The sequence below is a fragment of the Cupressus sempervirens genome, chromosome 11, assembly GCF_028749045.1.
Source record: "Cupressus sempervirens isolate cs-2001-9-10 chromosome 11, ASM2874904v1, whole genome shotgun sequence".
NCBI classification, from domain to species: Eukaryota; Viridiplantae; Streptophyta; class Pinopsida; order Cupressales; family Cupressaceae; genus Cupressus; species Cupressus sempervirens.
Window position 1 is genome coordinate 586,325,693 of NC_143128.1, and position 15,572 is coordinate 586,341,264.

At 34.5% G+C, this 15,572-nt stretch overlaps 1 protein-coding gene across 3 annotated transcripts in view; it reads right to left on the reverse strand.

The window, feature by feature from the left end:
- Positions 1-2,110: 2,110 nt before the first annotated feature.
- Positions 2,111-15,572, reverse strand: part of LOC149531016 (Plastid-lipid associated protein PAP / fibrillin family protein) — a 96,476-nt gene continuing 83,014 nt past the window's right edge. For 2 of the 3 annotated variants that reach the window (XM_089810564.1, XM_089810565.1), the window contains 3 exons: positions 3,287-3,373; positions 2,797-2,873; positions 2,111-2,617 (listed from right to left, as the gene is read on the reverse strand). In XM_089810564.1, the coding sequence (XP_089666690.1) occupies positions 2,500-2,617; positions 2,797-2,873; positions 3,287-3,373 (282 nt within the window). In that variant the 3' untranslated portion in view covers positions 2,111-2,499. Of the gene's footprint in view, positions 2,618-2,796; positions 2,892-3,286; positions 3,374-15,572 lie in introns of all 3 variants that reach the window. The other variant, XR_016358877.1, reaches the window with a different exon arrangement.

Genomic DNA, 15,572 nt, shown 5'->3' on the forward strand with positions numbered 1-15,572 from the left:
CCTCCACCAAACCACCCTCTATAACTTTAGAGTGCCACTTAGCAAGAGCATTTTCTAGTATAAATTTCCTTCAAAAATATTAAGAAAAGATTCCCTATTCCAGATTTTAAGTTGTTCCTTGATATATTACAACTTTTTGAAAACAATAAAGGCTTTGCCTTTCTTCACTGGAGCAGTAATCCACCACACCTTTACCAGATCATATAACCCCTCATGCTTAAACCACACCGAGTCAATTTTAAAAGGGGCTCATTCAAAAGAAGAATCCTCATGCGCCTTTAAACAAATCAGATTATGATATGAACCAGTTATAGGGACAATTTCTACAAAACACACCCAATCAGTTGTCCCCAATCGCCATCCAATAAGAACCTATCTAGCTTTTCTGCAATGTTAGAGAAACCTTGCCTTTTGTTTGTCTAGGTAAACTGTCCATTACGTAATTCAATTTCTACTAGGCCATTATTATTGCAAAAATTAGCAATGTCAGATTGACTCTAACTAGCCCATCCACCGTTTTTTCTCAGGTTTCAAACTGGCATTAAATCACCTCCTAAAAGACATAAATCATTGCTACAACCTGCAATAACATATTCAAGAAATTACCATAGAGCTCTCTTACCGCTTGTACTAGCTGGTCCATACACATTGATCAGGTTTAAATTGGTTAATAATTGCATAGAAGATATTTTAATCCACATCCATGAAGAGCCCATGCTATGTAATGTGACCTATATAGCACTTGGATTCCAAATTACACTGAGCCCACCAGATGCTCCCATTGTTTTTGAAAAGAAGCACTTCCAATGAGATAATTTTCTACTAAAGTTGTCCATTTCCTCCTTAAGTTTGATTTCTTGCAACAAGACTAAATTTAGTCTCACCTGATCCAAGCAAAGTTTGATCAGGTGGATTTTGTCAAGAGCATTGCAGCCCTTGATATTGCATGAAAGGACCTTCATTGTGCCTGGGAAAGAGGATATCCCTTTCCTGATCTCAAAAGTCTGGCCCAGTTAGCTGCACTCCCAGCCATGGCAATCCTTTCTTGGGCATATGATATCCTTCTCAGCCCTAGTCTTTTGGATCTCTTACTGGAGGCCGACATTCTATTTTTGAACAACAAAGAGGAGCTTTATCATCAAGACCTAGAACTCTCTATTGTAGCTCTCCTTAGAGCTATACCTAATGTTTTTGAAACTTAATTTGTAAGAAGACTTCGTACAAAATGAATTATAATAGATAATTTGAAAACTACTACTATCTAATATTAAATTATGCTCTGTAGAGTATGCATTGCAGAATGAAATGCCATAAATGACATCATCTTTATATCCCACAATTGATGGGCTAAGCTCATTTTTATTTTCTCTCTATATCTACTCCATTACTTATAAAATGTCTAAACTTGAAAAACGTGTTTTTCTTTTCTTTCTGCAAGTTTTTAGTATCCAGAAAACGAAAATCTGATTTTTAAACAATTAAATCCAAGGTTTCTCAAAGAATCTTACTATATCGGTTTGCAATTTTTTTTTCCCCAAATCAACTGGTGAAAAACATCAGACTCTGAAACTAGACATTTCCAGCAGAAGAAGAAAAATATAGGTTGTAAATTATGTAATTAATCTAGAAATATCTTTCCCTGAATCTGGATGACTTGAAACTGTATAGTCCAAAGATTTGACTCGTCTTATTCCCAAGATGATGAGATAAATCAATTCTATAAAACCAAAGACCAATATATCACATTCTAGGAAATTTAAAGAAAACCTATAAATTACTCTGCTAAGATAATTTTTTTGATTAGATCATTCATTTCTACTGCTAATCTAAAAGTCATACGGTAAATGAATGTGAACTTAGGCTGTGTAGAATAAGAAATCTAAATACAGCTTCTGAGAAAGATGCTTATCCACTTCCCTCGATGAGGTATTCGAAATTGTAAATGGATCAGGAGTGTTCTCCTTGATGGATCCTCAAACACAGAAACACATACACATGTATGTGATGTAAACATACCATGTTTCCGGCGTTTGAAGAGTCGCCATAGATGTTTCATATGTATTAACTCTTAAGAGTTTCAATCTATTTCATTTGCATTCCTACAATAAAATTTAGGGAATAATAAAATACTATAATATGACATTTTAACTTCAAGATTAAAGATCTCCCTAGTGCTTCAGGTCTTACATAAGTTATGTTTAAATAGGCCACAACTAAACCCATACTTGATAATTTTGATTACGTCAACCGCATGGGCATCAAAATATGCCTTTCCTGTAATGTAGCAAAGACTAAATCTCTTTCCCTGTTGACTAAATCAGTAAGGAATTCCGAAAAAGGAAAAATAAAGCATTAGATAAATGTTCAAAGAATGTAAAAATGCTTTGTCAGGCAATACTAGTACAGCACATAACACAATTCCGATGCAAGCAAACCTAGTCTTGTTCTCTGAAAGAAAGATATTTGATTAAATCATGTTTGTTAAGGAGTGTCATTCTTTCAAATTTGAATTGGTTGTGTCCGATTGAAAATGAAAACCCCGCCACCACCAAGGGCACGGCCTAAAAGCATATCACCATCCAAATATGAAAGGTAATATAAACCACCAGGTGAAGCCCTAAAATAAACCACATTGGTATCAGTAAAACTTGACCAAAATATGGAAACGAAATTTGTAACAACTTCACCAGACATAGCACTGGCTTAAATCAAACAAAAGCAGATGATAGGTGGTCTTATCCTATCAGACAAAAAATCTCTCTAAAAGTAAAATGCCTAAATATGACTTCAGGATACCTTCTCCCATCAGCTTGCTCTCCAGGATCACGATGAAGTGGGAATTTTGCTTCAAATCCACGTAAAAACTGTAAAATCTACACAACACCCAAAGTCTAATATTTATTTATGGATTGCATAAATCTCTTCAGTTATATGCTCTTCTTGTCACTGGAGTCCATTTCCAGTGTCATGGAAGATATCATAATGTGTAAATTCATGCATTATGAATAATGTCTATGAATACCTGTTTATCTATTAAGGCACAGTACAAAATGTTTGTTCAACAATTTGGGAGATAATAAAGCCTCATGCATAAAATACAGGATTGTCTGTTCTTGTTCTGGTACTCCATTTTAGAATTTACTTTCAGATACGTGGAGAATTTCATAACTTGTGAGTTCATACAGAATGAAAATTTCCAACAAACGCATCTTCATTTAAACAGAATAAATCAGAGAATGAAGTCAAAAATGTATACAGATTTTTTCACAAGGTTTGTTGTACTTACTTCTAGACTCAACGGTGTTCGGGGTAATATTGCAGGAGCTATTAGTGTCTGCAATTGATCACTAATCATCAAATTCCCAACTGTGACCTGGTCAGTCAATTGACATTTTTTTTAGAAAGGAAAGCCAGAAAAATATAATCTATGCAATCTATAGAAATACAGAAACAATGCAAAACTCACAACAAATCAATACCCCTATCCTATCTAAAAATAGGCATAAAATACTGTTCACTGTAATGATATTGTTTAGGAAATCAAAAAAATCAACTTTTCAATGAGGGTGTTTTCTTGCACAACTACAGGTATCACCTCAGGAGAGCAAAGCTATTGTCATTTATCAGGTATAGTTCCAGTCAATTTGATTAGAACATCGATAAAGTGAACCTTGAACCAAGGAATTGTCTATCTGCTTTACACGCTGTTTTCAATCTTCACAAATACTTTGACATTGTGCACCAACAGGTTTTACCATTCCTATTGGGCAGCTTTCCTCCAAGGTGCTGTTGTGAAATCCCAAATTAACTCAATCATTATGGAAGTGCAAACTGGGAACTCAAATGTGATAATGGAGGCATTCTCTCCATGGGTCAGAAATTTTTAGGGCACTAAGGGCAAGGAAAGTGAGACTTAATCACACAAATGAATCTGTTTTACATGTAATAAATGGAAGAGACATTTTTGTTATATCCCTCTTTTACTTCAAATTATTTTTCTATGTTAACATACTTTGAAATGTGATGATTTTGATATTTTCGAAACTAATAACAGATCCGTAATTCTTTGAAAAACAAAAAAAATATGAAATTGAGTAATTTATGATATGATGTGTGTGTGCGCACTTGAATATTAATAAGTTTCTGGCTAACTACATTCTTGTGGACAAGTGGATGCAGATCTCTTATTGGCCTTCAAGAAGTTGGGGGGCGGGGGGGAGCATCTTCATGTGGGCGCAAATGTTTGAAAAGGTTGAATTTACATCAGAGTCTTTTGAAGCCTGTAGGTAAGCGACACATCTAGGGTTTCTCTGCCTAGTGTTGTAAAATCTAGGTTTCATGTTGTCAAACATTACAAGGTCAATTAAGTCTTTAAGGTCTCTCTTCATTATTGTGAATTTTAGAGGCAGGCATAGAATTATATTTAATTAAGTTATAGATAAGAAACTGAAACATATGAACTAATGTTGAACCATTCAAACCTATGCTGGTCTTTTACTCAAATTAAACTAACGATTCAATGTATCCAAAATTATGTACGCATATGAACAAAGAGTATGTATACAGATGTATGTATATGTGTAACCATGCACCATATGAAGAAGCAAACAAGTGTATGTATATACATATATAAGTATATAATATATATAGTAGCTTTCACATTAATACATAATTATATATGTAATTTAAACTTTCAATTTTCATGTAATGTCAATTTGAAATATCATTCTAATTAACATAAACGATGGCTAATAAAGTCAGATACTCTAACACTACTGATGATTATATCTTATTGATTTTGAAATGGAACATTGTTATCAGCTAGAGTACCCAATGCTCCAATTCGGAGAGCCGATGAAATATAGAAAACAATAATGTCCCCCAACCCATTGCATGGGCAAAATGGAATAGAAATACAGGTATATGATACGTAATAATTTGATAATGTTGAAATAAACTGCAATCAAGGTGAGATGAATGTTATGGTAAATTGATGTTGTTATAGTTGTATTAAACAAAGGAGATGAAAGCTCCTTATATAGATTTACAAAGACGATGTTTCTAAAAGAAACAATCATGAACTAAAGACGAAAATAGAAACTACCAAATAAACTAAAGACTTACTAAGATAACCATTAAAGAAACATTATAATATTTTAATATCCACCCTTGATGGTCATTGTCTAATTGTTGTCTTTTGGTAACAAATTCTTAAAAAACATTTTGTTGCTATTGAGACCCTACCTAGATCTGCAAAATGTTATTGACCAAGAAGCCAAAATCTGTCCCAAAAAGAATACAAAAGGGTGCCCCCTTTCTTCAGAATGCTCTACAAAAAGAGACAAAAGCCTGCCACTGACTCTACCACTGAAATGAATTTGCCACTAACCCTCTCATAACCAGCAAAACATTTGACTAAAAATCATCACAAAACCATCCAACCTGATTTTGGATAAGAAAGTTGCTCTTCTCTGGAGACAGAGAAAAACACTAAGAATGGCTAGCACGATTTTGAGGAAAAATCATCAAACCCTCCAAACTTTGTAGGTGAGCATAATGCCCCAAAATGGACTTCAAAAAGCAACGATTGTTTAGGAGAAAATTTGAAAAAAATCCAACTCAATTTTTGAGGTGAAAATTTGATCAAAACCCAACATGATTTTTGAGGTGAAAAATCAATCAAAACCAAACATAATCCGAGACGCGGATAATAGAATACAAAACTTTATTTTTAAGGAAAAAAGGTAAAAACCCAAGAAATAATTTTTGAGGAAAATTTATTTATCCACCAAATAATTTTTGAGGAAAAAATAATAAACCCAAAGGAGAATTTTTTAAGGGAAAAAATTATGAAAACCTATTAGAATTTTTTCCAAGTAAAAAATTATGAAAATCCATCAGAGAAACCTTCATGCAGCAAAACACGTGACTTTGCATGGTAAAACAATACATGTAAGAACATGCAATTCACATGCAAATACATGCAACCTTCATTAGAGACTTTTGCCCAAACCAAGAAATCGCACAATCAAAACCACCAGACTTGAGATTTCCAGCAAAAATCTTCAAAGACGAACCACAAAAATTTCATAAAATACCTCTAACATTTTTATTTCAAAACATCAAAAAAACAATATCTCAAGAAATCCAGATCAAAAGAGACTCGAGTTTTTCTTAAACAATTCTCCAAATTTTATGAAATACCATAGACCTCCTCTAATACCATGTTATGGTAAATTGATGTTGTCATAGTTGTATTAAACAAAGGAGATGAAAGCTCCTTATATAAATTTACAAAGACAATGTTTCTAAAAGAAGCAATAGTGAACTAAAGACGAAAAATAGAAACTACTTAATAAACTAAAGACTAACTAAGATGATCATTAAAGAAATATTATAATATTGTAATAATGAACAGCATCTCCAATAACCATTTTTTTTTTAAATGTAATGTAATCAAATGCATGGCATTTTGGAAACAAAAGGCTTGCCTTTTGTAAGGTATCTAAGAAAATAAAATGTCTATGAAACACGTGTCCTTCAGAAATATAACAAATTGTTAGGTTTTGACATTGAAAGAGAACCTTGGAAAAACATAATACATCTCTTGTTTAGAAAAAAATTTAGATTCCAAGAAGGGAAGGTAAGGAAGAGAATTTGGGTCTTGGAAGCTCAGCGAGAGAGTGTGCGCAGATAGTAGAAGCTAACAAGTTTTAGCAGTTGCTATTCTGATTATCTTCTCTACTCTTTCAACTGAATATGCATAGTTTATCAGACTTGAGAAGTGTTTTTAGAAGAATCATGCTTAAGCAATCTAAAATAGAATAACAGCACACTCAAGAATGTATCTTTGCAGTTTCTTTGTGTCCATCATAATGTTTTTGGTGTATATGGCATTAAAACATTGAGCCTCTACCATTTCGCGCAGTTCTGGAACCTCTCTATCGTTTCATGCATAAAGCCTTTCATAATGTCATTCCATCGTAGTTATTATATCACTGTATTCAAACTTTAGCAAGCTCAAAGGCTCTTCAAGGAACTATACCAACATAAAAGAAAGAACGAGAAAGGTGGATTCTGAAATCTTAAATCCATGTTGAAATAAGAATGCAAGATGTTTTTCAACCCAGTTCTGGAGGTTTGAGTTTAATTCTTACATCTCTAAAACAATTTCCATGAATATGACAGCAATAACTCGCAGTCCAAGCTTTAAACCAGACTGTGCTGAGGAATACACAAATTAAAGAAGTCATTCTTTCCTCCTAATAGGAAATTGCGGCAGGTTGTAAGCTGAAACCAACTTCAATTCATGCTTAATACTGGATTGAAACTGAGTTTAAAATTATTCTGTATCGTACAGCAATACTCATGAATTATTTTCAAGAGGTATAAGTAGACCCCCTAAAGATGTATTCTTGCATTTTAGCAGCTTGACTAAGCAGATTACCTTACTGGGAATACAAACCCCAAAAGTTGCTAATGTTTGTTAACATGAAATGACATTATAACATGGCAGCACATGTGAAGACCACACATGCATGTAGGGGAGGGTCTGCACTTACACGTACATGGTGCCTAATAACTCATTGCAACCAAACCTGAACTCAATACCAGACATGAGAATCAATAGAAAGATAAACAAAGAATGGACTAGAGGTGTACTATAACCTAAAATCTTGTATAACTGCCTCAGCCATTGACAATTTGACAGAATGCAGCTTAGCATGTCAATTAATCTAGGGTTTATCATGTCAGTAGATCCTGAGAAAAGTTGATTTCTAGCCGAGTAGGATGGTGAACAATAATTGCACATAAACTTGTGCTTACAACTATGAAACCTCAGCCAAGGTCACGCACTGTCTTGCATGCCCTTGTCAGTTCACATGATCTAAATACACTACCCAGTCAAAGGTCATGCCAGGTAGGAGGTACCTATGACCAACTAGAGCTGTGTTAGGTCAAAAGTTAAAACACCATACCTCAGATGGTAATAGACCTACCAATTGTTTCCACCCTCATAAAGGGTATGGCCACCTCCAGTAGGAGGATGTGCAGAACTGTCAATTTTGTGGACTTAGGTAAAACCACTCAATGATACTCTCTCTGGTGAGCTTGCCAACTATTTATGAGAATTCCATATTGGATTTGGACTGCACTAAGTTTCAAACTCTTCTTTAGTTCTTAAATTGCAAGATGACAAATATTAAATATAGAGATAGTGCATATATTCATGTTCTTGCAATGTTATTAAATCATACTCTAGATCATGTTGTGAAAATTGTAGAAATATATTTCTGTACTTTCCTTTCTTGCAAACAAAAAATTTCAATGCTCAGTTCATGTTTTCTAGATTAACTGTTTATATCATATTTAATTTTCTTACAAGTTACTTTAGCATGTTACATATTATATTAGAGCTACCGGGTTCAATACTTAGCCTAAAGCTCACCACCTACAAAAACTTAGGATAGAAAACTAAAATGGAGCATTTTGATGATTCCAAGATGCAAATTCGAGCTACCAAATGGAAAGAGTTCAAGGTTTGGTATATCTCCAGCTTTGGATAGCCCAAATCAAATATAATTATTCATGTTGCTCACCCCCTGATATAGAAACCCTAGCAGAAGCTATAACATGACTTCCTAGTTACCGGATTCGTGCATTTACCCTCGGATCTAGATTCGGGTCCGATTCGGATCCGGATCCGCGTATGGATCCTTGAGCAGGATCCATAATCCTGCCTGTGGATCCGTAAGGATCCGTAGCTTGCAGATCCTTACGGATCCACAAGCAGGATTACGGATCCTGCCCGGATCCTCGAGGATCCACGCGCGGATCCGCGTGAATCCGCAGCAGGGTCCAAAAAAATTTGCAAAAAAGTGGGCCCAGCCTCATTTTTTTTTTCTAAAGGCCCTAAACCCTAAAAACGACCCTCTAAATCACAATGCAAGTTCATTTACTATCTATAATCATGAATGTGTTGATTTTCTTTATAATCATGAAAATAGATTAATTATCAATGTCATTGATCAAGTATACTAGATTCATAGATGCATACTATGAAATGATTTAGTTTTAGAATTATGTATATTTCTCTTATATATATATATATATGCACGAATCCTCCGCGAATCATAATTGGGAAAATAAAGAATCCACGGATCCGACTCCGTGCCCGAATCGGATTCTTCTCATGAATCGGCAACTAAGCATGACTTTGAAAGGAAAGATGAAAATGTATAGCTTCAAGAAGAGAAGCAGTAAAAGCATCCATCATTACTAAGCTGAAACTAAAACCCCAACATAACATAGATTACCAAAAACCAACCAAGGGGAACAGACTTGTTCCTTCTTCTAAAGATGGGCAAGAGAAGCCCATCACTACGTGATGCTAATGCAACATGCTAAAAATTCATACTAATTTACTGAATTAGAAATATCTAAAAATAGCATTTCTTTTCAATATAACACAAATGAATGTTATAAATACCTTTGCACGGATATCGTTTTCCTTTCCATTTATACATAAACAAGTAAAGAAGTAACTGAATTAACTGCTTTATTCCAAATAAAGAGAAACTAACCATATCATCTAACTATAATATTTAACTGAAAATGCAGAACATAAATATAAATGAAGTACCTAAGTTTCAGATAGTTGCATAAAGACTTTGACCTTGAGTTGTGTAAGCATTGGCTACCAGAGGAGAGCATAAGCATTGTCATTGGGCTAAACCTCCCAACCGTAGATCCTTAAGTACCCCTGCACAATCTCTACCGAAAAAGGCCCTCCCTACTCTGGGAATTAGGCTTGAGGCATCACTATCCAGCCACTAAGCATCTTAGTGTTAGAGCGTCAGCTAAATAGCCAACTAGGCTTAGGATACCTTCCACACACCTATCTGTCAATTGTGAGCACCCTGCCCTCTAGTGATCACAGTAGCAAGCATGCCACTAACCTACCTTGGCCAACGATTTGTGAGGGCATTATGTACCCGATCACCCATTGCTCAACTTGACAACAAGACTACACTAAGGACTATCATGTGTTGACACAAGTTTTTAATCAAATCATATTTCTTGCTTGAGTTACTGATGGTTCTTCTCCTTTTATCATGCAAGAGTAACCATAGTTCAATAATTTCTACCTCACAACCCCCGTCTCGACCATGTTGGTCTTGCTGGATGATTTATTAGGTGGTAGTATGATTAATTGTAAACACAACCAATGAATTTGCCAAACTGGCCTTGGCTTTATAAAGGAATTCTGAATTTTTCATGCATTTCTATGCACAACCAATCCATCTGCCACTCTAGCATTGGCATTACAAAAAGAAAGATATCTCAAATGTTTAAGCATCAATATGCACAGCCAATACAACATTCTGGCATTGGCAATATAGGAATAGTTTTTTTAAAAATATAAGTACTTATACTTGCAGTCATTACTTCTGCCATTCTGGCTCTATCATTATACAATGGTATTGAATTTAGAACATATACAAATCTTGATTTACATGGTGCAGATCTCTTATCTCAGGGAGTATATTTCAAATACCCTTGTATAAGTTGCACTCTCATTGATTATGATTCTGAAAGAGATTTTCTTAGATGACAGATACTACAGTTCGGTAGATTCATACACTGTGTGCATAAAGAGTAAACATCAATTCATTTCATGTTCAATACAAATAACATTACATAATCTTTCCAAACACTTTCTGCTACGCATCATGATTCATTTGAACATAAATATACAAGCAAAACAGAGATGATAACATGACATCATTGACGGTCATGTTTGCACGGTATGAACAACACTTGATAAATACTTGGAACGCCCAACTCTGAAAGCTATAGAAGTAATGATTGACTATGCATTGTAATATGGAATTATGTTTGAAGCAATGCTTGTAAAAAGGGTGTATGTAGGGATATTTGTGAAACAAAAAAGAGAGTGAGAAAAGGTAGTGACTCTGATCGCAATGTTATGCTTTGCTAGAGATGAGAATATTGTATATCTTCAATGAGCTTTCGCACAAGAGACTTAGTCTTCTTGGTTGCATGCTCAATTACGAGCAAGATTGCAAAGGTGGCAAGAATTACAAGATATAAGGCCATCTATTCAATCTAGCAAATAAAATAATATTAATGTGGCCACCCATAAACAAAATAATATAAGGTCGATGAAAACATTATAGAAATATAGCCACTCAAGAGGAAAGATAAACTCTTGCCAAAGAATAATATTAATCGATGCTATTTACCTTAGTATAGTAACTTCATACATTGCCTACTTATATTGGTGTATGTATGTACACACACGTGCATGTGTGTGTGTGTGTGTATTTATATTTATATTTATATGGTATTTTAACAACGAATTTAACGTACACGTCTTATATTAAGTGGACGTATACATACATATAATTCATGCATACATACATCTATGATATTAATGTACTAAGGCATGGCAATATCACATGAAACTCTGATATTATCAATTCATAAGGTAACATATTTTAATTAAATGTTCATTGTTCTTTAATAATGGATATTTATTGACCGGGTAGCTCATGGTAGTCCCTAATATACTCTTGCTTGCCTAGTTGTTTACCCCTTAGCCTTGGTAGTTAGAACTCATACTTGTCGACTCATAGGTGAAGTGGTATCCCTTACCCAATTCCTTTCTCGACAATGCTTCCCCCCTTCAAAATGCCCCTACAAGAAGAAATTCTCCACGACAATAACATATTCTTCAAATAATCAAAATTTACAACAAGTTATTGATTATTAAACATCATAACGCCTAACTACCATTTCACTTCTCATGAATGAGCAACCATCTTTCCAGTATTTCTAAATAACAATATAATAACATCATAACGAATAACTAACATGCCATCTTCACATGAAATCCTAACGATTAACCGTCTTAATTATAACTAATTTTAACAGTCAATTGACTTCGTATGAAAACTCAACAACTATATAAGCAATTTTAAGATTTGGCAAAAAATTGGGATGTAACATACCTTCCCCCCTTTGATTCATTGTCCTCGATGAATTGCACAAAAGAGAATAAACAAAAATTACCCCATTTACATCATATTATTACTGTATCAGTTTTTGAATCAAAAAAAGTTCATAATTCAAGTTTTTGGAAATAAATGTGAAAACTTGTGGAAGATTTCATCATAACCTTCCCAAGTAGCATTTTCTTTGATATACTGGTCCCACTAGACCTTGCATTGGGTAATATCTCAATTTCGAAAGTGAAGCTTACACACCTTGAGTATTCTGAGTGGCTATATTTCGACCACCCCTAGCTCCTACACTTGAAAGAGATTCGAGTCAATAACATGTTCGTGACTGGTTACATATTTCTTAAGATAAGAAACATGAAATACATTATGCATTTTAGCAAGGGTTAGAGGTAGAGCAATTTTGTACGCCACAGGGTTTATGACTTCGAACATCTCAAGGGTCCCACATATCTTGGGGCTCATTTGGCATTTCTACCAAACTTGATAGTGCTTTTCTGGGATTTAACGTTCAGGAAAACCTTTTTTCCTACCAACAATTCCCCAGTGATCCTCTTTGCATCTGCATAACTTTTTTGTCGATCATTTGCCTCTAACGGACCTAAACTACCTATTCCTCTATCTCTAGAAGCATTTCAAGCCCAGCAATGATTTGGTTCTTAATTCTATTCCAATTTCCAGCGGTCCTATATTTATGCCTGTATAGGGCCTTATGGTGTCATCTTAATGTAGATTTATATGAGTTGTTATAGGCAAATTCGACCAACGAAAGATATATCTCCTACTGATATTGTTGACCCATACAATATACTCCTAAAAGATCCTCTAACACTTGGTTTACCCTTTCTGTCTGATCATCCGTCTCTAGGTGGTAGGCTGAACTAATGTTTAGCTTTGTTCCTAAAGCTAAAAATAGCGTTGCCAAAATCTGGATGTCATCCTAGCATCTCTATCAGATATGATCTTTCTGGGACTCAATGAAGTCAAAAAATCTCTCACAAACTTGTGAGCAATTTCTAGCACTCCATTTGTTAAATTTATAGGGATGAAATGTGTTACCTCAGTTAGTCGATCCACAACTACCAAATTGGTAGTATGCCTATTTCGTGTCATGGGTAGCCCTTGAATAAAATCCACTATGATTATTTGTCATTTCCATTCGAGAACTTTACTTGGTTGTAACAACTCGGTCGAGTATCGGTGCTCTTCCTTAATCCTCTAGCATTCGAGGTATCCTGCAACATATTCCATTGTTTCCTTCTTCATGCCCTTCCAAAAGTAAAAAGGTTTTATATCAGACAACATCTTGGTTACTCCCGGCTGTCCTAAGTTGTTAAATTATCAAGATTGCTGAAAATGTCTAACATTGCCATAGTTATAGATGTATTCCAAATGCAGATTTGAATCCCACATATTAACAAAAATAATATGTATAACAATATGTATTTAATATAATGTGTATATATATATATATATATAATATAACATATATATTATATACAATAACATATATTATTTAACATGGATAAGTATATATAGGAAATGATGATTTACCAATAACAATAATGTATCTCAGATCGAATCAAGCCAACTGAAGCTACAACCTTAACACTCCCTCTTGGCTAGGGAGGATTTGTATAACACATTATGCTCTTAAGTATATGAAGAGATATCATCTCAGTATGATAATCCTAGAATGGCATAATTAAGGATATCAACATAAATCCATCAACTTAGATGTTATCTTCAATATAATCCGAAATATGATTCAACAAGAAATATCAATCATATAATATTCATCATACGTATATTTTTTTGGTATGTGCACTGGCATCAAATCCTTGACGCCTCCCAAAAGAATATGCTATATCCTAGAAGGATATAAGTTATCTCATTTCCGGCACTCAAGGTCAACAAGAAATCACAATGTCATGATTTCTGACACTCCAGGACAACAACTTAATGAAATTTGATCATGATACGTTCGTTATCATGACATCCAGCACTCTGGGACAACAACTTAATGAAGTCTATCATGATAACAGGGCTACCATTTATAAGATCGTCACCTTACAATAGTTACCTTCTGTTTATATATGTCAACGAAAGATGTCACCTTTCATTACATATCATATGTGAAATAGTAACCACCTGAACCAAGTCAAAGGGTGGTACAAGGGTTTTCACCTCAATTCTCTCTTACAGAGAAGAATACATTACAATGAATTTCACTTAGAACTTATCACTCATAGAGAAGATATCATTCACAAAGGATTGTACCTCAAAAATTCTCCCTTTGAACAATGATCTTGGGAAGTCAAGCCTATAGTTACTCCTTTTGAGACTCTCTTCACCTACGGATGCCTGTCGGACTCCCTCTAAATCTGATATTAATCTTTCAACTTTCAAGTGACAAGTTATTATTTCCTCGTGATGTACATATGAGTAGGCCCATCACAATTAGGTAGTCATACGCATGTATGTTAGACTTCGTCTAACTATCAATCTTCTGAGCTCCTTGTATAAGGTTGTCTCTGATGAAGTATTGAACTCCCTCTTGATATGAAAGGATACTCATAATCTCAATCATCAAAGATATTCGCTTCTTGAGCCTCACTTTAACCAACCAGATCATCAGATGACTAATAAATTCTAGATCACAACTTCTTTCAAGTTACTACCATAAGATTGAGTCTGCACAATATTTGGGAGATGTGTAAAGTACCAGCCTGCTTTTCCTGTAACATCATCCCTACACATAAAGGAAATAAAATCAAGGCAAATAACTCTTATAGCATGTATTGAACTACGAATAGGAGAGAGACTGCAATGAGTACATAAATGTAAAAGATAAGAATACTTATCTACACATGATGGTTCATAAACATTTGAGAATGGAACATATCCTTTCTAAAGATGGTTCAAGTTTGAACTTTGATGGAGTCCCTTCTCTGACATATCACCTTTAAAGATGGTTTGGTTCAAATGAGAATGGAACATTGATTATCATTCCTCCCCACAATGTAAGATTCCCATTGATTCTGTTTTATGGAGTTTTCAATCATGATCAAGTCTAATGAGAGACAAGTTTGCATGAATAATATCAACCTCTATGTCACATCAGTATAACTCTCTTCATGGTGAGAGAATTATCACGCATACATGCACATTAGGAATCCTAATGTCCAAGTTTTCTTTTCACTATTAGATTGCAAGCTTCATCAGCATATGATATTTACCATTTTGATATCACATTTTCATATTGGTCTCCAGAATAACAATATATGATATTCACCAAATACTCTTTGAGTAATGGCCTTCAAAATGTTGAGATGCAGGATATTCACCAAGTACTTAGAGTAATGGTTTCCTTTCAATAACTTCTACAAATACAAGTGACATCATTTGGAAGTCGTCACTTCCTCATGATGTACACAGGGGGTAGGCCCATTAAAATCGCATAGTCGCGAGGTATATTCATGAATCACAGTCCTCTTGACTGCTACAATTTATTGATCACTGGAGAAT